Below are 23,554 nucleotides of genomic sequence, written 5' to 3' on the forward strand. Positions count from 1 at the left end.
ATATGCACGTTGTTCTCAGTCCACAGCAGTTACCACTGGGCTGACTGTTCACAGGTTTTAACCCCTTTGTGTTACTTAGTAATGTTTTGTAAACATGCAGAATAGACAGAAACTGAATTTAATAATGGATTTAAATTATAAACTGGTTAAAACTGGAATCAATTCTCTGTAGGCAGTAAGGAACAAGAGATCAGACTTCAGAAGATCTAAGAAAAATTCATTTCAGCTTCCACTCTGAAGAGGAAAATTAACTGGCCAACTAAATGCTACCTACTTACTGATGATTTGTAGAGATTATCAGCTTGACAAAAAAATCCCCAAACTTTTGGCTTTACATTGTAGATCTTAGAACACTATTACATCCTAACTGAATACTACAGGTTTTCCAATTGATTACAGATCTTAAGAGAACCATGAGCAGACTCTAGCAAAGCATCTTTCAAATTAGGACGACACAGGCCCTTATGTGCTAATATAATCTATATTAAGTCTAGGAGCCCCTAGAAATGGAGAATGGATGGGCGTAAATAACAATGTGAAAATAAATAATTTTTAAATTTTTTTTCAATTGCTTCAATCCTGAGACTTCATTTCTGCAGGGCAAGTGTATCTTGGATAATACTAAAGTTAGACTGTGTTAGCCTAATTAGAACATCAACAAATGAAGTAACATTTGATCAGGCCAAATAAAACGGCTTGGGCTTCCCATCCCAAAGATCAATGGTAAATGCCACCTAAGTATGGAAAAATAGAATTTGAAAAGACTGAGTTAATGTGAAGTGAATAGGGCAGTCAAAATGGAAGCCCACAAATATTAGCTATATGCTTACTGCATATTTGATTTGAACAGAGCCCAGAAGGGTAAGAAGAACCAGCATTCTAAAGCCAAGTGTATTTCTGCACTTCTTCAAACAGAAACTGAACAATTAGATGCATTATTACTTTCCAGGAGCTGTGAAAAAATATTTGAAAGGACAAAACCTGAAATTATCAGTGGACTTAATTTTCTTTTCAGCTTCTACTGCAAAGAAAGGGAAAATTACCCAGCTAACACTGGTAGCGGTTTGATTCCCCACCTACCCTCTTTCGGCTACCTCTAGCAACAGTATCTCCACAAACTGAGGTAGAATTTCCTACAGCAGACAAGCAAATTCCAAATAAAGCCACACATTTCTTGGGGGAAAGGAGGGAAAGACAGAGGGTTGAGGGAGAAAAACTTATGAAGATATTAAAGTTTAAGTTTTAAACACCTGTAAAACAATGTCTTCAATAGAATACAGCTTGAGATTGACCTTTCAGGCAAGTTCAGAAAATAATTCATTTGCTATTTTAATATGAACCTATAATCTAAATTAGCAATCAGTACTAATTCAAATATGCAGAATGATGACCCTTTTTTCTTTATTTAACGTAATAACATACCTTTAAGTGGATCATGCTCTGCTCTCATAATGTCAATAAGGGAGTTTTCCAAAGAGTGCATATTCAGACTGTCATACATTCTATTTCGATCCTAAAAGAGAACAAAATCCTTAGTATTGGAATACAAATTCTGTACTTTTTAACAGGAAACATGATAGGAATACAAAGGTGCCTTCTAAAGGCCGTACACTCAGACACTCTTGAGATGGACAATGATACAAAAACTTAACATACCTGAATTTATTAACAGTAAGACCGGATTTTATTAACGGTAAGTTTAATAGCTTCCAAATATAAAGCTAGAGATGCACAGTGAAGAACTCTTGTGTGTATACACTTTGACAGCCTGTGATCACCTGTTTCCTTCAGAAAAGCTGCTTGAATCAGTCCTGGTGATCCACAGCAGTGTTAAGCATTAGGCTGTTTAATGAAGGAGAATAATGTCTGTAGGAGCTCAGTTTCATTTCATGCAGAAGTTAAATAGTGAAGGTGGGGAACCACAAGACAAGAAGGACAGTCACCTCCTATGAAAGCAAGTATTTTCTTGGTGCTTGGCTAAGGACCTGGCATGGGCCCTCGGCCACTGCCCAGACTGCACTTCTGGGCCATTAATCTGAGACTCTTCGTACACAAAGACTTGAGTTACAAACAGTCAGCGCTAAATGGTTAAAGGTTGGAAAATTAAAGCCAAACTATGAGAAGAAAATGTCACAAAGCTTACTAATGTTAATAGATTATCAGCCTTATAGGGAACTTTTTTTTTTTTTGCACATGAAGATTAAGAAGAGTTACAATAATGTCTTACAAACTGTTTTCCCTGATGGTAATAAAAGTTATTGTAAAAAATGATAAATGTTTTCACTGATTTTACGCTCAACTAGGATATTTTCTGCCATGTTTTCTAATGCACTCAAGTTACAGAGACAGAAAAAAGATGACTTCTAACTCCTTTGGTCTTTCTGGGATACCTGAAGGGTATTTCTGGGATACTGAAAATAGTTTGCATAAAACCTTAATCTCTCCTACTTGCACAGCTTCTGGCTGGACTGTATTGCACTTGAAGGAATCCTGTAATCATGCTTTAATTTTGACTGTTGTTTTCTCTCTGGTTGTACTAGAGTAATTGAACAGAGTAAGATGAAATACACCACGCATGTCCCATGACCATTAAAATTCACTGAAGATGCAACTATCCACTTAGTACATATAATGGGGACAGAAGATGTCTGACCCACACTCACTGTGACTTTCCATGACAGTTCAGCAGAATATAGATGAATTTCAAACCTACATGAAACTACAGGTATTCTTCATATTTGGGGAGTGAGTAAGCAAGCTTTGAAATAAACGTTTTCTATGAGTCAGAAACTGTGACTTGTCAATAGCTTTGCAAAACAAGACATGATGAAACTAAGATTTTACTTTCATCTTTCTTAGAAACTTTAGTCAACTTGGTACAATATTGGGATGATGAGGGAAAAGCCTTTTTTTAACCTTTCTTTCCCTCAAAAACCTACGAAGAATAACAGCTTCCTGCTGGGTAAGCAATCTGCTATGTTCACTTGATTGGATCTTTTATTTTCTTTTTGGAAGCCGCGAGATAACTTTAATGATAAATTTTAAAAGTATGTTTGTCTTGCCTCCCACCATGTCCCAGACCAAACGCCACTGACACTCCGTGAGGTGATCTTCAACCTGGTCTGAGCGCCAACAAGTCACCAGTACTATTTTAGTTCATGGCAGCCTTATTTTGGGACTGGCTGGCTTTCATTCAGTTCTCTAGCTGTCCCGAGAAGCAGCAGAATGAAACTGGAGTGACTAATCTGTTTCCATACCCTTGCAGGTTTGCTTCTCAGTCACACAATGAAAAGAACCTGCTTACCACAGCAAATTTGCTTTCTACAGAAGGTGTAAGCAGTGACAAAGCTGGATCTGTTCCCTACTGTCCCCTAGCATTCAGGTCTCTCATCAGGATTTTTAATGAAGCCTTAAATCCAGTTGAAGCCAGTACTCGGTAGGCAGGTAAACGCTCTTGCGAAAACCAGTGCTGAGTAAACAGAAAGCATGCTTTGCTACCTCTGTAGCTGTCAGGGGAAAAGAACTAGTATTGGTAAAAACCGGACTGAACTGTGTGTGCAACACTTCATCTTTGTTACAGGCTCACTAAATCAGATTTTCTTATTTGTTTTCTGATCATTGCTATATACAGATATGTTGGGATAACACATGACTACCTACTGCAGACTGTGCTCTGGAGAGCAGAAGCCTTAAGAAAGATAAGGGAATTGAGTGCACTGTCTGCAAGTTTGCTGATGACACCAAGCTGGGAGGAGTGGCTGACACACCAGAAGGCTGTGCTGCCATCCAGCGAGACCTGGACAGGCTGGAGAACTGGGCAGGGAAAAATTTAATGAAATATAACAAGGGCAAGTGTAGAGTCTCGCATGTGGTTAAGAACAATCCCAGGCACCAGTATAAGTTGTGGAACAACATGTTGGAGTGCAGTATAGGGGAAAGGGACCTGGGGGTCCTCGTGGACAGCAGGATGACCATGAGCCAGCACTGTGCCCTTGTGGCCAGGAAGGTCAATGGCATCCGGGGGTGTATTAGGTGGTTAGTAGGTCGAGAGAGGTTCTCCTTCCCCTCTACTCTGCCTTGGTGAGGCCACACCTGGAATATTGTGTCCGGTTCTGGGCCTCTCAGTTCAAGAAGGACAGGGAGCTGCTGGAGAGAGTCCAGCGCAGGGCAACAAAGATGATGAAGGGAGTGGAGCATCTCCCTTATGAGGAAAGGCTGAGAGAGCTGGGTCTTTTTAGCTTGGAGGAGACTGAGGGGTGACCTCATTAATGTTTATAAATATGTAAAGGGTGAGTGTCATGAGGATGGAGCCAGGCTCTTCTCGGTAACAACCAATGATAGGACAAGGGGCACTGGGTACAAACTGGAACACAAGAGGTTCCACTTAAATATGAGAAGCAGCTTCTTCACAGTGAGGGTGACAGAGCACAGGAACAGGCTGCCCAGGGAGGTTGTGGAGTCTCCTTCTCTGGAAACATTCAAAACCCGCCTGGACACCTTCCTGTGTAACCTCATCTAGGTGTTCCTGCTGTGGCAGGGGGACTGGACTAGATGATCTTTTGAGGTCCCTTCCATTCCCTAACATTCTGTGACTCTGTGAAAGGGCTCCACCATAGTTAATTCCTAAAACCAGTCATGGATATTACAGAGAAATGGAAAAGTGAAGCATATAACATGTTTGTGATTCATCTGTAAACTTCTCCACTGGCTGACATTGTAACTTCACCCCTGCATCATTCTGTTTTGCAAGTTCTGTGTACCCAAAGTGGAAAGGTCCTGTGCTGTTAGAAGCAGAAGACAAATTTCCATCATCCTCTTTAGACCTCAGAAAGTTCATGTCTATACAGCTCAAAAAGGTGTGTTTCTTTGGATTGTATTACTTCATTTCTGGCAGTGGAAACATGCAACAGGCATGCACGATACAATATAAAAATGGTGTGAATACACTCAAGTAAAGCAGGATTTAAAGTGGGAATTGTATTCTGCCATCTCACTACGCACACCACACCACCCACTTGTGAGTCAGGGTAATATCTAGGTGATCAGTGCTTCAAACTTTTAACATTATTCCAATTCACACTGATGAACTTCATACTGTAGAGCAACATTATCTGAAATATAGCTATCTCAAAGGGAATAAGCCATTCTTTGGGTACAGGGTTCATTTTAAGCCATTGTGCAACTAGGCTTTATTATGCTACAACACTGCTTTGTGCTCCCCAACTATGTACATCACATCTTTAAAAAGCACAGTTATCATCTACACAAATTCGAAGCTTTCATTTCAAAGCAGAACGTAAAAGTTCTTAGGTCACATCAGCAAAGACTTTCTATAAAGTTCTGCTGTAGAAAATAAATCCACAAAGGTTTGAAAGGGGACTGTTCTATTACAGCATGCTCTGCTCAGTCAGAAAACTTCCGTTGTAATTTGTTTTAATCTTTGGGACAAACATGGAAAGCACTGTCATAGCACACGACTGTTCTAGATAGTTTTCCATGCATGTAGAAATACACCTAATTCTTGAGACTATCTTTAGTTTCATTATTTCAACAGAGCTGATAAGCAGTTATCATCTTAAATAACCTGGAACTACCTTTAAAACAACATGGAAGTAGTCCCAAGAATTAGAACTATTTCCCTGTTATTATTTCACTGTTTCCCAGTTGTTTTAGAAGATAACTGCTTATCAACGGCGTTGAAATAATGAAACTAAAGATAATCAGTAGTACAAAGGGACTGATACATAAGCATACATATTAATACAAGCCATGTATCATCCTGACTCCAAAAGCTCCTTTTGTCAAGGACGAATTCCTGCAAAATACTTTGCATTTCCCCCACTGCAGTGGCCTCTCAGTCCTGAGCTAAGAACAAGTGAACTCTTGCTGTGTCAGAAGGTCCATCTCAGTGGAATGTCACAACGTAATGCCAGCTTTTTTTTCCCAGAGCAGATAGTTAAGCTCTCCCAAACACCACAGATGCTCACACTAGCTTTTTATTTCTTTGTATAAACATTTGAATTCTGCTTTAACTACCTTTCCAACACCAGAATCACAACTGTGTTCATAGACAGCAGAACTGAAAATGTGGTTTTGGTGTAACTGCCTCCAGATTCAGAGGTACATGGCTAAGTGACAAGTTGTCACTTCTCAAGTTAAAACTATGTAAGAAAGTTTACAGAGAACTGATAATTATTCCTGAATTTTTACAAATTTACGCAATACAGGAGAAGTATCCTACCCATAGGATAGTTAGTCTAAAAGACTTTTTGACAGTGTAATGGAAACTAGATCTTCAAAGTGTGCATTTCAGAAGTCCTCCCCCCATATGTCTAGTTGTGGAATGAATGGGAGGAGGACAGCTTTCTCTGAAGAGCAAGTCTCAACATTAAATTGTTGGGCAATTCATTTTTCTTCACACAGTTTATTTAGGACTTCTAAATATATCCATGAAATTTATGCAAAGATTATCCTGTTTGAGCATTCGCAGAAACCCAGTGCAGTTATATCTCAAAGCTTATCTATTGTCCTTTACCTATTAAACAGTGAACACAATTTTGCTAATCTTTAACCACAAATACTGCAAATAGAGGTTCATAGTTAAAAAGTTAAACAACTTTGAATTTTGGACACATGCTTTAAACTACTTATCTGTAGGATTACTTGAAGTAAAAAATTAGACCTTTAACATTAAATTCAGTAAATGCAAGTATATTTTAAAATATATTATTGTACATGTCCCTTCATAGTCTAAAGAAATGTATCACCATCCAATGGGGGCTGGAAACAATTTAAAAGTCATAAAGCTCCTAGTCAGATTTGAGTATGGTCTTAGCAGGCTGCAAAAAAGACTCTGTAACTTTGATTTTGACAAATTAACTGGTTGGTTTTTTTTTTAAGTTCAATTAAAGAAACTTTTAAAAAAATCACTTCCAAATTAAAATGTTAATGAGTTCCATTTTTTCACCTTAAAACTGACCTGAATAAAAATGTATTCTAAGACTAGAAAGTGACAACTGATTGAAGTAACTATTCACAGACTTGGAGTACCTGGATATCGTATTCACTGTTTATGTTAAAAGTAATAACCTAACAATTAAGTACATTATATATTCTAAACTATCATCTTTGCTAACATCTGAAGTTCAAGTAATTCTCATTTCAGTGAAGATATACTATAATCATAAGTCTCTTGTTGAAACCATAAGTAGCATAAATGAAAAACTTAATATGAAAACCTATGACTTAACTACAATTTTAACTCTATAAAAAAGCAAGGAGGAAGGCTTAAAGTAGACACATGAAATTGCTTGGTTACTTTCCATACTGTCATTAGTGGTAAAGATGAACTATAGTATCTGGTAGACATCTGTGAACGGTCAACCTGACAACAAAAGTGTTTTAAAGTTTAAATGACGCAATCAGCTATGTAAGCTAGTTAAATCCAGTCCAAAATTCACCAAAAACAGGTTCTGTGGCAAAGACACACCTACTTCTCAACTACATAAGCATTTAAAAACAAACCAAAAAATCCCAACACCATGTACTGTATCCACACTGGAGTACTTCAGATCAAGAATATACATTTATAAACTGGAAACAAACCAGACACATTATGGAGATGATTAAAGGCTTGGCAAGACTGACAAGGCAAATCTAGAAGATTTGTATATTAATGGCTTCAACAAAATAATTAAAGGAACAATTAGACTTTGAAGAGGAAGATGTTATTCAAGTTTTGGGTGTGTTTTTTTTTTTTACCCATTCCCCCTCATCTAGAAATATCTATACAATCTTGAGTATTTAAATGCAAACACATCAGACCATATGGTAAATGTACTTCTGGATAGATCTGAGGTAAGAACGTACGCATTTTAACTCAGAGAGCAACCCTGCTTTGGCAGACAGAATGAGGCAAGATATGCTACACTGTGTACGCATCAATGCTATACTATCACAGCTGCTAAATATTTTGATGAATTTTCCTAACTCTGATTTTGACTTGCATTAATAGAATGAACTGTGTAACTGAAGCGAATTCTAACAGTAGAAAGAATTCTTAGTTCATAAAAAGTCACAAAAACATCATGGTTATGTATGATAAGCCACACAAAATTTCTGCAATTTATAGCTTTGAATCATTCATCTGTGCAGCTCACAATACTATTTATTCAAAGGTCTTGATCCTGAATTTAAAAGTATGGTAGGAGTACATTTTCAGCAGTTAGAGATATCCCCAGTATGGTCCTCAGACACAAGTATCTGGTTTTGTATGTTATTTAATCAGCCCTGGGTAATCTATCTACTGCATCAAAAATCCTGAAGACACTGTACTGTTGCAGGTATTGCCTTAGTAAAAAAAAGCTTGTAAAGCCTGGCTTACAAATGAGTGTTTGGACAATTACACCACTCTGAAGATTAAGAGAATTTAGCAGTGAGATACTCCTGATCTCTTCAAGTTTAACATGAGCTGCCAAACACTCAGCACTGCTGAAGAAACAGGCCACCTATTTAAGAGTCTAAATACGGCATTAAGAACCCAAGTTTAGCAACTTGCTCTTCATCTAGCATTGACTGGTGTATGTATCATCTAGACTTGTCATTTAAACTGTTAAGCTACATTTGTTAAACTGTACTAAAGCTGTCATATTGAGAATCTGAAATCATCGGAATGCAAGTGATTTTAAGGCCAAAGTAACATTGCAGCAGTTTTAATTTTATATCTAAAACTAACACCTGCTGTGACACACAATCTTAAAATTCATTTTGCTTTGCATATGTTTTGTTTTCTTTGAAAACTTTAGCACATTTCAAAAATAAGAAGAAAAATCTGCATTTGTCAGAGAAGGTATCTTACCATACAAATCCCCAGCTGGAAAGCTACATTCAAATGTAGAGTAATACAGCTCAGCTTTTAGGACCATGAACATTGCATGTACTTTTTGTTTGAACAAACAGGAAGGACAAATCAAGGTGAAAAAACACCCGGACAGGCAGTGTGCTTCGTTAACTCCAAAGAGACACAAAACCTAAATTCATATTAATAAAATGCAGTGGTTTTAATAGAATGAAAATAGTTAAATGTGTATAACACTGAACTGTATTATTGAATTGTTGTAACAGGTTTTAGCAAGCTTATTTGAAAGTTAAGAAACGTTAAGCTTGCAATCAAAGTAGACGTAGTCAACACTGCAATTAAAAAAAAAATCAAAATGGTTATTTATTTTCCTCATCCAAGGGACATAAATTAAAAAAAAATTAAATATACAAAACACTAATTTATTTCCCTGCATTTTGGCCACAGAAACACCTGAAGCATGTTTTGGGGGTGAAAACAACAGTATCTGGGATTAGAAATATATTTTTAGTTTTACACCCTATATTCTTTTTCTTGTACTTTAGATCAGGAAATAACAGAGAATATTCATATTGTCTGACTTCTTGACATAGAGTAGAAGTGCCTGAACTGGAATCCCAGTGGCTGTACATGGTTAAAGGTGCCAGGTATGTTCTTCTAGAGAATTAGATTAGCTAAATAAGGAGCCTAGATTCTCTCCAAGGAGAAACAGGCTCCTCAATTATATGCTTAAGTTAGATAGTGTGAATACCTGACAAGATTTCTAATTGTTCCTTAATGATTCTGGTACAAGGCAACAATTCCTTCCCTATACGAAGTATCTCTAATGGTGCAAGCATTATGGCAGTACTTAAAGTTGTAGATAGACTTTTGTCTAGGAAAGAACTTTAATTTATGTAGTTTGTTTTGTCTTAAAAACCTGAGGGAGAAAAAAAAAAAGCTTCTTACAGTGAGAAAACTTGGCTATAGGCATATTTTGCTCACATTTAAATCAACGTTGCCATAATGTTTAACTACTTTTATTTAAAAGTAAAACAAAAACTCTTGAACTTTGGAAAATTTCTCTGAAATGTCCTTCAAAACCACTGAAGGAAAAGCAGCTTTGCTGTAAGTAAAGTGCCCACTGTGAATTCAACTTCACGTGGGATATGTTTCAGTTTTAACTATGAAGTACAGAAAACCTACTTTCATTCCTTTAAATAATACACATAATTACTTATCCAGTTATCAGTAATGACATTCATTGTCACTGGTATATTAAATGCCAAGAAACATTATTTTCATCAGAATGGATGTCAGTTCTATACTGGGGACCATCCATCAACACAGACACCAAGCAATAAAGAAGTTTCATTGAAGGGAAAAGCTTTCAATTTGGACACAATTCCTCTGTGGCTTATCTTATTTGCATCAGGTACATGTTTACAGAAACTGGATGAGCAGCTGACACTGCCGAATGCCATTTGGACTTTGCCAAAAATATACAGCATTTTTTTTAAATGGTAGAAGAAGATTAATGACATACAGAAAGTTAGTCAGTGAGGACACTGACTTCTCTAAGTTGTTTTCATTTGCTAAGCTCAAGCTAGCTAAAGTTCAGAGGAGATGTGTTTTGTCCTCTGCCATACAAAATTATTCCTACAGCTAAAACAGATGCATGATCATGTGGAAAAGTACTCTGCAAAACTGTCAATGATGCAGTTATGTATTCAACACGTTCTAAGGTGTGTTTGCTCTGTGGAATCTTAGAAGAAACAGGTTACTTCTTACACATAAATGCTTTTGTGCAAGACTATCCAAATGGCACAAAATTTAATTACAGCTATTTTTTAGTATCTTCTGAAATGGCTACTGTATCTTTAAGAATCCTCAATCTAAATACCTCAGCCTTTTATGGAAGGAGACAAGCACAGTACAAATTAGCAAGATGGGTGTTTGACAGCATCGCAATTGCCAACACAAGTCCTGATGAAAAGAAGCATGAGTTCCAAGCTCTATTTAACTTTTTCATTATGACTTGCAAAATGTAATAGTCATCACAAGGAGTTAGCCATGTAACAATAGTATAATAACTGAAAAATAAGAGCATGATTTTAGTGTAGCAAAGTAATTTATGGAAACATCTAGTGTTTCCACAATAGCAGCAGATAGCACGGAAAACCTTCAAAGAGGATTATTGTTACTGTGTTCTGCAACTATGACTTTATACACATTAAGCGACATTTAAGCATAAACAGATCAACAGCATAAATATGGCCAGACAAATAGGTCTATTTAGCTGGTGGTTCTGGTGCTCACAGTAAAACCAGCAACAATTAAGTGTGCCCAATTTCTCACTTAGATCCTATCTCTTAAAAAAAAAACCCAAAAAACAACAAACCAAACCAAAACCAACCACCAAACCAACCCCAAACAAAAACATTAATGTAATTTATTAAAAACTAAATTGCAAGCATTTTTTTCTACCCTAGACATGATTTAGATTATCGTTTGAATGCACAAGACTTGTTTAAACATCGAGTGAGTTCATCTATATTAGATGACCACTGTGGAAGCTTCTGAAAGTTCAAAGTAAAGTCATACTGACTTTTAAGGCATATTGAATGAGTAAATATATTCCCAACTTGTGCTTAGCTGCATATGAATTCCAATGTATATGTCACTGCAGTTTCAATGTATGACGGCATTAATATTTTTAAACCTGTTCCTTAGGCTAACATCTTTGGGAGACAGTTCAATGTTTACTTTCAACCTCCACTGCAGAGCATTACCTATCTGTAATCTGTTTTCCTTAACAGAACAAGTTGACTACATTAAGAATGGCACCTTTTTCCCATCTTTCCACCCACACAAAAATTATTCAACTGTGATATTCCAGCTCTCAAGGCTAATGAAACAAGTCCTCACAGTGTAGGCAAATCCTCTTAACTTTTCAGGTCCAGTGCCACCTGGGGCAGAATTTAGGTATGTCAAAAAATCACCATTAGCCTCAAGGTTGCTCCAAGTATCAGAGCTCACCTGGACAGAGTTGGGACACGGCCTCTTGTGCAAAATGGAACTCCACCAGCAAAGTGGTAAGAAAAATAGGAACTGCAATGGGAAATCTGGTCCCAGGGAGCACCCTTTTGCTGCTATCGCAGCTACGTATGGATTAGCTTGCTAACTGATGGAAATACAGCTGTGCAGAGTCAAACATGGTCACAGTGATGAAAAATGAAACTCCAGGTTACTCTGTGTGAAACCTAACAAAAACAACTGCAACAGCCTTATGTGGACGGTAAAGAAATGTTCTAACTGTTTTCTCTGCATATTATCTTTTTTACTTCTGCTGGAATATAGTAGCTCTACGTGAGACAAAAGCCAAAGCTGACACAGGCATAACAAAAATTAAAGAAGGTATAGAATTAATGGAATAATCTGCTTTCTATTTTGAAATGGATAATTTCTAAAATAAGTTGCCCAAGCTTTTTTTAGAACAAAAAACATGCAAAAACTATACATTGTTAGAATGGCAACTGAGATTGGGATCCACAATAATAAAGGTCTCCACTAACAAGAAGTGTCATGACTAAACGAATATAGGCAGGAATGAGGAAAATAACATTTTACCAACGGGTAACTGAGGCTGGAGTGAAGAGACTTACCTAACATCACATAATATGTCACTGGCAAAATTCAGGAGGTGAACCCAGATCTTTTAGTTTTAAGACACATCCTCCTGTTTAACAGTTCTAAATCACAGAACTTCCAGCCAAAACATAACACAAAAGTTGCTAGAGTGTGGAGGAAAAAAAAAAAAATCTCACTAACATGCAAACATCAGCCTAGAATATCAGTAAAAGACAAACATGACAAAGACTCAGAGCCATCTACAGAAGTGAGAAAACCAGTACAGGACAAGCAAATTAAAAAAATCTGAGTTTTAAAGGGATGTATAATAATATGAGCATTAACATTAGTAAAAATACTTCCTGGATGAAACCTATTTTGCTCTGTGGCTGCATCAGCGGGTACAGTTTCTATCTTTCTTGACAGTCAATATTCTTAATTAACTGTGAGAATCATATCTTGCTAAACACAGTGAATATGTTTGGGTTAGTTGCAATTGAGGATTAAAAATAATATAGAAGTATACAATTTTCAAACCAAGTATCAGGGCTGTAACTACTCTTCAGTGCTCCTTTAAAAGGAAGGAAGTCAAAATGCTATGCATGACTATGAACACACCAGTTACATGACATCCTTACCTGCAAAGGAAGGAGAGTATTACTGTTGTTGTCAGTTCGGAAAACATTATCTTCAATCCACGATTTTGGTGTCAGTGATGGAGTGGAGCGAGTAAATTTAGGAGGAGCTATGACATTACCAGAAAAGGGCTTCTTCAAAGGAGAGATCTGGTTCATAGTTCCTGGAATTCCCATGTTTCCAGTTCTACGATGGTCTCTGCCATGCATTCCTCCCCAGGATATATTTCCTGTGCTCCAGCCGCTACTCTGATTGCTCCAGGGCGACTGCTTCAGAAGAGGCTAAAAAGAAAAATTCATATATATTATTTTGAAGGTACTAGAAATTTTTTTTCTACTTCAAAAAAAACCCCGAATGACAAAAAAAAGAGAAACAAACAAAACACCCAACCAACTACCAAGTAATCAATGTGCAGAGATTTCTATAAACCACACTTTCCTGATAACATGTAAATTAATTACTGAAGCAAGGAAGAAAACACAGCATCATAGAAAAACCTGTTAATTCCCACTCGCCCATAAACTTCCCAAAACCACCTGCAGTACCTGTGAAAGTAATTTAGATTATAATTTTAGTAATTGGTAGCATTCTTTAAAGCTATGCAATAGAACAACTTCAGGGTATAAAACCATATTACAAAAAACCCCAGACTACTTTAGCATATGTTAGTTGGTATCATAGAGTGAGATCTGTGCAAAACACAATGATTTCTAATAGGTAACTTTAAAAATTATAATAATAAAGATAACTTCTATTCAGTGACTAGTAGTGTATCACTACAGTGAGTAGAAATTTGAAAATTAAAATTCAGATTGCAGATTTTTTTCTCCCAGTATTTTGAGTGTTATTGTCTCAGTATTACCATATGAGAGCAAAAAGAGCACTGATTACTGTACAGAGAAACCATTTGAATGAGCTTTCTTAACATTTCCACATTAGAATGCATTATTCTGAAGCTCAAGGATTTCTGGAGTAGGGAATGGGACTGTGGAATTCTGCAGGGTGGAATCTGGGGGGTTTTTTTGAGGATTTTTTTTTTTCCCTATTTGGATGTGGTATCAAGTATTATTGCATCTAACAAGAGCACTATATTCCTCATTATGAAAATGTAAGTACTAAACTTCAGAGGGGAGATTTTACAAGATGACAAGTTTTTATTCCTAAGCCACAACTTGTAATAAAAAGTGACCTATAGTGGTTGTCATACTACCAAGAGGTGGACCCACTGAGTCTGACTGACAGTGAAGAACAGTATTTATCTTTAGTGTTCTCAAATCTGATTGCTCTTGGAAAAGCTTTTTCTCAAACATAGGAATGGTGTCTCTGTGATATTCTAAATTCAGTTCTGTGAAGTTAAAACACAGTACTTTTATCTCTAAGCTTAGCTGCAAGCAACCCTCAGCTTGCAATTCTAATAACTTAAAAATTTAAAGCATGTCAATATGTTATGTATTAGATAAAACAGAAATTTCTGAAGACAAAAAGATAAAATTATAAGAATACCCCCTACAGACCCAGAAAAGAATTAAAAAAACCATTAAAGCCATTTTTTGTCGAATAATCAGGAAAACATCCGATTCTATATAATGATAGATAATTATGTTGTAAAACTTGAATACTTTGGTTGGAATTTTGGGAGAGGCAGGCATTCTATTGTGAAACAAACCTTAAGAGATAATGCCAAACGTTAACGAGCCTCTAATATTGCTAGCTATGCTGTCATGGTACTTTTTAAGTTTGCCTACAACTTGTAACTGAGAAAAAAAATCCTGTACATCTCACTGTTGGAGAACTGCTTTGGAATTTGTTCGAAGAGGGTTATTATAGATGTTAAGGACAACTAGCTCCTAATAATGATGCATCCAAATCAATTATTGTACAGGCACACTTAATGTGAGATTCCAGTTCTGACAGAAATGCTTCACAAATCCAGCTCTACCGATTAAAACTGAGGGGATTTAATAGCAGAATGAAAGAAAAATTGAGGCCTATATAACTTTGGCCTTTCATAACCAAGCAGATGATCAGAGCAAGATGTGGCTATAACGCACTAGCAGGTAATATTAATGGGGATCTGCTATTTTCTGATTTCTTACAATAAATATTTCGTTCCAGGAAGAAAGATAAACTTCCATTTTCATAGGTAAACTTCCATTTTAACACGGGATTGTTATGCCGCTTGATTAAAACCCGTAACAGAACTATAATAACCGAAACACAGCTCTGTCTTTGGATACAAATTCAAGTACTTTCGGTCAAACCCCCAGAAAAGGCAACATTGACAGCTTTCCCCTCTCAATCTACTTTCGGTGACCGGTCCCCATCCAAGCGAAAACGCCCGGAGGGTGTCAGGGCAGGTCTGAGGCCGGGGAAGGGGCTCCCCGGGGAGCAGGCACCGCCGGAGCTGTCAGGCGCATTGTTCGGGGACACCGCGCTCGCTACGGGTGACTGCGGGGGGACAAGGGGGATATTTTCACGGTGAAAACTCCTTGACACGAAAAGGAGCGTTTGCCCTCTTTTATAAGAGGAAACCCGCTCCTCTCATCCCGAAAAGAAACGGCGTCCCTGGGCAGCCGACGGCGGCCCGAAGAGGGCCGGTCACAGACCAGGGGACGCGGCCGCCCCGCCACCTGCCACCCGGAACGGGCGGGGAGCAGCGGCCGGGCGCGGGGCGGGCCGCTGCCAACTGCCTGCGGCCCGAGCCGCACGGCCTGCCAGCACCGCCCGTGGGGCGCAGGTGATCTCCCACCGGCCGGCAGCTCCCCGAGCGCGGCGGGTTGCAGCGGCCGGGCCCCGCCCTGCCTCCGCGGTCTCGCCGGGCTGTCACCGCCGCGCAGCCTCGCCGGGCGTCGGCAGCGGGAAGAGGGGAAACCTCCCGGCTGCCTCGACGAGCCAAACGAGGGGAGCGGAGAACCCCTCATGTCCCTGCGTCCTCCTCCCGGCCCTCTCCCCGCCCCGGGTCTCCCTGCCGCCAGGGGCTCCCCCTTCCGCCCCGGGCTCCCTTCCGGAGCCGTCTCGCCCGGGCTCCCTGCCGCCGCGCCGCGGCTGCCCGGCCCTCCCGCCGCCGCCCGGTACCTGGTGGTGGTTGTAGGAGTTTCTCTGCTGCAGGAAGGCGGCGGCGGCGGCCGCTGCCTGGTGTTGGTGCTGGAGCTGGGGGCTCACTGGGGATCTCCGGTTCTGCTGTTGCTGCTGCTGCTGAGGTAAATTCATCTGCGGTGGCGGCGGGGGGGCGGCGGCCGAAAAGGGGCTGCTGAAGGGCCCGGCGCAGGGGTTGTGAGGAGACACCGGTGAGAAGCTCTGGAAGAAAGCGGGGTTGATCGATGACGGGATCCCCGGGTAGAAGCTGGTCTCGGATTCCGGGCTCGGGGGCGGCATCGCGCTGATCTGTCCGCCGCCGCTGCCGCTGGAGACCGGAGGCTGCTGCGTCTGCTGCGGAGGCGGCGACGAGGTCTGCACCGACCAGGGGGTGCCGAAGCCGGGCAGCGGCGGAGGAGGAGGGGAAGCCGCCGAGGAGGAGCCGCCCCCGCTCTGGTGATGGGGGCTGGGGATCTCCGGGCTCTGCAGGCTGCTGAAGCCAGAGCCGAGCCCGCCGGGCAGGAGGTTCCCGGGGCTGCCCAGCAAGTGGCTGTTCGGGGGGGACTCCATGGGGGGCAGCTTGGCTCTCGCCTGCAGATGCGGAGGAGACGGAGGCGGATTCACGCAGGAGGCGGCGGCCACCCCCACATTGGGGTCCGCGGACACTGATCCCCCCGGGCAGGAAGGGGCGAGCCGCTCCGAGCCCCCGCTGTCCGCGCCGCCCTTGTGCTCGGCGGGGCTGAGGGGCCGGAGGTGCGGGTAGTCCCCCGTCCGCGGCGGCTCCGGGGGGTGAGCGCTGAGGAGCTGGAACTGCTGCTGTAGCCTGTGCTCCTGCTGCTGGTACTTGTCAGTGGGGTGGCTGAACTGCTGCTGCTGCTGCTGAGGGGGGTGGTGATGATAGTCTGGGGGGTGGTGGTTATTCAGGGGGTGGCTGCTGCCGAGCTGGGCTGGGCTGCTGAGCTGCTGCTGCTTAAACTCTTTCCTCTTCTGGCTCAGCTGAGGAGGCGGCGGCTGTTGCTGCTGCGGTTGCTGCTTGTTTAAATCCTGGTGGGGGCTGAGACTGGGTTTAAAGTCAGAGGAGGGGTGGCCGAGAGGGGGGTGTCCTGATGCGGGGCTGCTGCCCAGCCTCTCGCTGCCTGGCTGCTGCTGCTGTGTCACCCCCAGGAGCAGCTCATCCTGCATGGTTTGATGATGCGCAGCAGCGGCCGCCAAGGGGAACAGAGAGGGCGGCGGCGACCCGCCGGACACGCCGCCGCTGCCGGAGGAACCGGTTATAGCGGGTGAGAAGGGGCAGGAGGAGGAATGAGAGGCGGCTGCAGCCGCTGCCGGGGAGGGGAAGGACCCGATGGAGCCAGCGCCTCCTACACCCAAGGGTGGGCTGGGGCTGCGGCGGGAGGCCGCCGTCTGCTGGAGCCCGAGGCTGCGATCCCCCATGCAACGGAGGGGGCTGCCCTGACACCGGCTCGGCCGAGGGGCAAGCTCCCCGCCCCGGGAGGCTGAAGAGACAAAGATAATTAATAATCCTCGGGGCGGGGGGGGACTGAACACCCGCTTATCACAAACCACTATACAAGCCTCAAAATAGACACTTTCTAGAATAAAGCCCTCTTCAATGCCGTAACATCCCCTCTACTGGTTCTAAAAATACCGGAGCCTTTTGATAATAAATAATCCTATTTTTATCAGGCCTTTTTTTTTCTATTCTAATGTATCGGGACCCCCAGCAGGGCGGCCCTTCCCGCCTACACTCGCACCCACAGCAACCCACTCGATCGCCACAAACGCCCCCGGACAGGTCATTCCCCCCTGACAGCCCCCGCTAACTCCGCCGTCCGCCCCCCCGCCGCTACACCGTGGCGCAGGGGGAAAGCGGGGCGTTTCCAGGCTTGGCACTGGCGGGGAAGGAGCGAGGGCGCCAGGCCGCCGGTACCCGCGCACGCCAGGCCGCCCCGATCCCCCCTGCGCTGCCGCGCTCGGCCCCCGGCCACCTCCCCGCCCCCACTGCCGGCTCCGAGCCGGCTGCAACGCCCTTAAGAATGCCGGAACATTCGTCATAGCACGTCACGACCTCCACCCTCTTGCCCGCCCAGCCGACCTTGGTAATGAGCCGGCGGCTCCGCCCCACCATGAATAATGCATTACATCGGGAGCCCCTCCCCCTTCGCCCGTCCTTGGCGCGGCTCCGGGAGGGGTGGGCGCTCGCGCTGACCGCCGCCCGCGCGGACGACAGCGGCGAGCCCCGTGAGCGCTACCACTCAAGCGGGGGAGATGACAGCCTTTTAGTAACGCCCTGGAGATCTGCCGGCCTTCCGGGTGGGGAAGGCACGCAACGGGCTTCCACACCGTGTATGCCCTCATGCGGGATATACCTGAAATGAAATGGTTTTATTTCGTTTTGCGGCAGCGGGTGCGATCGCTTTTTATCTCGGCTGGGACAGTGGTTTGTTCCGCTGCCTGCCAACCCGCCAGGCGCTGGTTCAGGGAGGCGGGCCGCCCCGCCCCTCCGCCTCGCGCGCTGCTCATTTGCATTGACGCAGGGCCGCGTGCCGCGGGTGGGTAGGAGGGGGGCGAGGCGCGAGCGCGGCGACACGAGACGGGCGGGTGTCGAGGCCCAGCCGCGGGAGCCCCGCCCGTGGCCCCGCCCCTGCGCGCGAGGTTCCCTCAGCGGCCGCCCCGCTCGGCCCGGGGGAGCGGCCGGGCTGGGGTGGCGGTGCCGTGGCCTCCTGTGCCCCCGGTGGCAGGGCTGCTGGCGTGGGGTCTCACTGCACGACTCGGGCACACGAGGCCCCGCGGTGCAGGGGAGTGTCGGAGCTCCCAGTCGGAGCTGCGTGGTCACCCCTTCCTCTCCACCCAGATCCTGCCATCTAACCTTGCCACTCATTTGTTGGTCTCTTCAGAGACCCACATGAGCTTAGACCAAGCCCACAATGAGGTGCCGTGGAGCCTTTTGAGATATTTCCTGGACAGTGTTGAAGGTGGGGTTTTCCCCTTTCCATGTAGTGGAAGCACAGCTCTTGACGACTAATGCAAACAAATAGTTTAGCAAATGCAGATGTAACGCTGGAAAGACTGAAGCAAGTGAGCTCCCTTTGTGCTCTGGGAAAGCTGTAGTTCAGCAGCGAGAGAATTAATACATGGCTATTGAATGTCAGAGTACGTTGGGGAAGTGTCATTATATGCTTGACCTATTGTACTTTTCTCTAGGCGTCCATTAGTGGCCACAGTCAAAGACTGGATGGCTGCTTTCCATTTGGCCGATGGACCTTTGATCTGACCCGGTGTAACAATTCTTATTTGTTAAATCTGTACGTGTTTTTTATACACATATAAAATGTAGAGGAAAAAAATTGGTTCAGCATCTGCAGGCATCTCTGATGTGATCGTGAACCTATGTGGGCGTGTGTGTTTGAGTATCCATGCCATCTTGCAGGGTTAAGATGAAAGTACATTTGCAGCATAGAAGAATAATTGATCCATGTTTATCTTTGCTGTCTTATTGCTTAGTGCTCCAGAATTATTCATTAGATTGGCATCTGTTTTGAGAGCTCTGCAGCCATCTGCCTTATGAGTGGTAAAAAATAGAGTGCAGACCACAGCCCTACAGATGATCACATGCTGAGTAAAGGTTGCCGGCCAAGTAGTGGTTCCTCTCTGAATAGCAAGTTGCTTCACAGCACAGTCCTCATAAACATTAGTTTTGTGAGCCACAGAACTGGTAGCGTCTGGCTTCCCTTTGCGCTCATGTCGTACGCCTGACGTTGGGCTATGCGCAAGCCTTCTGGGGTGCCTAGCAAGGGTGGGAGTGATGCTGCACTGTGTCGCTCCTGTGATCAGCTGCCTATTTCTACAAAGTTTGCAGGGACTCAGTTATTTTTTTCTTGTGAGCAGTTGGCTTCTCTGCTCCTCACCTTTAAATCAAGTCCAAATTCTTGTGATTCTTCCTTCAAAACAGTTGTTGTGACATTTGTGAATAGTGTTTTTAAATTGACTGAAAGACGAGAGTACTCACATGCTCTATGACAGCTTCTCTCTACCATGGTAGCCACCTACCCCAATCATACACGTTTATTAAAACAACATCCATGGGGTGAATCTCAGCTACTTTTAACCATGTCAAAAGTAAGCATCCGCTCTGCATTAGCTGCCTAATCTTCTACAAACATGAGACAGGTGCTACCAAAGGATGATTCAGCCCATGTTAATGCAGGTACCTTTAGAGAGAGAAACCTGTTCTCTGTGTTTTTGAGGAAAGCTTCTGGCTATATCTTGCTGCAGAATCCAGGAGGTCTTTGGTCCTGTGGCATATGCTTTTTGACGGTTACGAGCAAGAACAGCTGTACCAAGTCAAACCAACAATCTTTCAGGCTGTGTATCCTGTTTCTTCTACCTCTGATAAAAGACCCCTTGGTGTCTGCTACGGTTGCAAATTCTGTCTTCTCCTTCACCAAATCAAGCGTCTTAACTGGCACTTTGGTGCCATCTAGAAGTGCCGAGTCCTGTCCTTGGCCCCGTTTTTTTTTGCTTTCCAGTTCCTAGTTTCTTGATTTTTGACCATTTGGCCTTTGCACTCTCTTCCTTTAATGTTTTTTGTTTGTTTTTTTCTCCCTCATAGTCCCTTGATTTCTTCCTGATTTATCTTAGCTGCCTCTTTCCAGGGAAGGTTTGAGAGCTTTTTTGGATTGGGCTACTAGGAAGGTAATAGTGTCTGACAATAGATGCCTAAACAAATATGTAAGAACAGGCTAAGCATGTATGATGCTTCCTTCAGTTACTTCAACCATTTGTAGCTCAGGATCTTCCTAGATTTGCCTTCCCAGACCTTAGGTAGTGGGATGCTTGGACTTCACATTCCCTGGTTGTCACTGGAAAGTGACAGTGTGTTTGGGCCTGAAGAAGAGGGGACACTGGCAGAGCCCCTCATCTGAGCGACTTGGAGAAGAGAGAGTCACCCAGCTGGGGTGGGTTGCTTAGACTAGAGAACAGACATTACAAGAAGTGAATGCCAAGCCATATGCAATATCGCTGTACGTAATACGTAAATCAAAAAAAAACCCTGTTGCAAACCAAGCTGTCAGTATGGTAAACCCAAATATACCGAAGCTCTTTTGGCCATTAATCAACCTGCTTCTGTGTATTTATTGCAACAAAAGTGCAAGGCATCAACTTCACCTAGGAGACCTATGGCAGAGCTGGGGCTGACAACTCTCCTGGGTTTGTCAGTGCCTGAAAGACAATGATCATCTTATTTGTCTGGTGTTCTGCACCATCCACTGTGCTAAATTTTGTGTGGCAAATTGAACCAGCAATACTATAGAAGAAAAAATATAAAGACAAATCACAATAAACTGTATAAAATAACACTGTATAAGGACAAATCAAATAAACTGCAAGGATTACAAAGCAGCTCTTCTGGCTGCCATTTCGGTGACGTGAAAGGGATCATCAAGGCAGCAGCTTCTGAATTTTGCCCCTGACTGGTTATAATCTCTTCTAGAAATTACCATGCACAGCTTAAGTTATTTTCTTTTTATAAACCTAGGGGAATAACATCTGTGATTTGCCAATGTTAGTGACAGGATATTATATATGAGAAAGGATTTTGGCCCACCATTCTATTTTTCTGCTTGAACGAAGAAAAACTTTTAGCAGTTAAAAGAACTGAAAGGGATTGTGCTGAGATGCTGCCTGCTTCAAAGCACTCTATGGGCTTAGCTTATTTAAAAAGTGTATGTTCTTGGGGATAGGGTCCATACTGTTTCCTTATCAGACACGACTAAACAATTGCTACAGTTTTTGGGAGCTAAAATAAATCACAAAACAGATAAAAATTTAGATACAGTACATAGACTTCTATGTACATGCAGAGTTACTTCAGTACTTCCTTATTTTGCAAATTAACATGAATGCCAGAATATCAGGAGCCTAAAGTATACAAAGGAAAATAACTCTGCTGCTAGAATCTGCTATTTCCCTCCTATTAGCTAGTTGGAAAAGCACTGTGGCAGTGATTTTGAATATGGGCTGCAAATAACATGTGTAGATGAAAATGATCTTTGCTTCCATTCCAATACTAATAGCAGCTTTTCTGGTGATTTTTTGCATGTTATAGTTAAAAGTGAATGTGGCTGCAAATAGTACTGACTTAGAAAAAACCTTTTTATTGTGGAGTGGCTCAGTGCAGAGACTCATCCACTGCTTGTAATGCAACAAATTGTTCTTTCCACAGCCCACAATATTTATAGGCCTTTCACCATTTACAGTGATTTACTACTCTCTTTGACCCCTCTTCCAAGGCTCTACAGCTACAAGAAAAGCAGGGGGTTTTATATCAGTTTCTTGTTTTCTCTTTACTGTTTCATCTTTCCTTCTCTCTTTCCCACATCTTCTCATCCTCTTGGGCTCTTTTTCAGGACTCTGTAGGTAGCTCTGTCTGTCCTGAGGGCTCTGCTAAGAGTTCCGTTTCCATCTCCCCTGTGATCAGGCTGTTTAGGGAAGTTCAGAGTCAGCTGTCCCATGGGCTGTGACGTGTCGGCTTCATTCCTCAGTTTAAGTTTCGAAACGGGCTTGTGTATGCATTCCAGGAACAGCACATTGTTCTAACTGGCAACAAAAATATACTATTCATGTAATTTTGCTAGAACTGCTTCCTCTTAACCTTAAAGCTGGTTTTTGTTAATGACTCTTTCCTCCCGTGGAAATGTGGAAAACAGTCTGGGACTGCAGGTTATTCATAGAGAGAAACAGATGATGAGTCTTGACATTTCACAGGAAAAAGAGGTCTGAAGATTTTTATCAATGTGTTTCATTTACTGTTTATTCTTGATTTTCTTAAACTCTGATAATATTAATAATGCATTCTTAGGAAGGAGATAGGTGAGTCTTTTTCTGCAGTGAGTGGTCAGTTGAGTCACAGTAGGTTTCTTTTTTTTTTTTTTTCCCATGGTGTATTTTCTCATTAAAAGAAAAAATATTAATTGTCCAGATATAACAAAATTGGGAGAGAAACCTTTGATCATTGTTTGTTGGAATTAAATTAAAAGCAGTGGGAAAATTTAACACCAGGGATTGAGATTGGTTTATTCTGTTCTTCCCATGCCCATGTTATGTTTTTGTTTGTTTGTTTTTAAAGCTAAAAATCTTAAAAATCTTAAAATTCACAGGAGATGGGCAGCTTTCTTCCTTTATTCAGAGCCTGACTTACGTTATGAGAGCTATGCTGCCTGCTGGACTTGACGGATATGGGTTCTGGTCACAAGAATGCAAAGCAGTGATTTATTCTGGGTTTTTTTCTCCTTTTTGCCCTGGAGTTTAACCAGTACATTAGACTAACATTTTCTTGCTTGCTAGTGGCAGTTTCTGTTTCTTTTTTGTTTTGGG

General features: G+C 42.5%; 1 protein-coding gene across 3 annotated transcripts in view; it reads right to left on the minus strand.

The window, feature by feature from the left end:
- The window catches only part of CPEB2 (cytoplasmic polyadenylation element binding protein 2), a 55,147-nt gene extending 37,220 nt beyond the window's left edge, over positions 1–17,927 (minus strand). For all 3 annotated transcript variants that reach the window (XM_082052024.1, XM_082052025.1, XM_082052023.1), the window contains exons 1-3: positions 16,178–17,927; positions 13,105–13,383; positions 1,423–1,513 (exon numbers count right to left, since the gene is read on the minus strand). In XM_082052024.1, the coding sequence (XP_081908150.1) occupies positions 1,423–1,513; positions 13,105–13,383; positions 16,178–17,611 (1,804 nt within the window). In that variant the 5' untranslated portion in view covers positions 17,612–17,927. The remainder of the gene's footprint in view (positions 1–1,422; positions 1,514–13,104; positions 13,384–16,177) is intronic.
- Between the last annotated feature and the right edge of the window lie 5,627 nt (positions 17,928–23,554).

The sequence above is a fragment of the Streptopelia decaocto genome, assembly GCF_964273445.1.
Source record: "Streptopelia decaocto genome assembly, chromosome: 4".
Classification (NCBI taxonomy): domain Eukaryota; kingdom Metazoa; phylum Chordata; class Aves; order Columbiformes; family Columbidae; genus Streptopelia; species Streptopelia decaocto.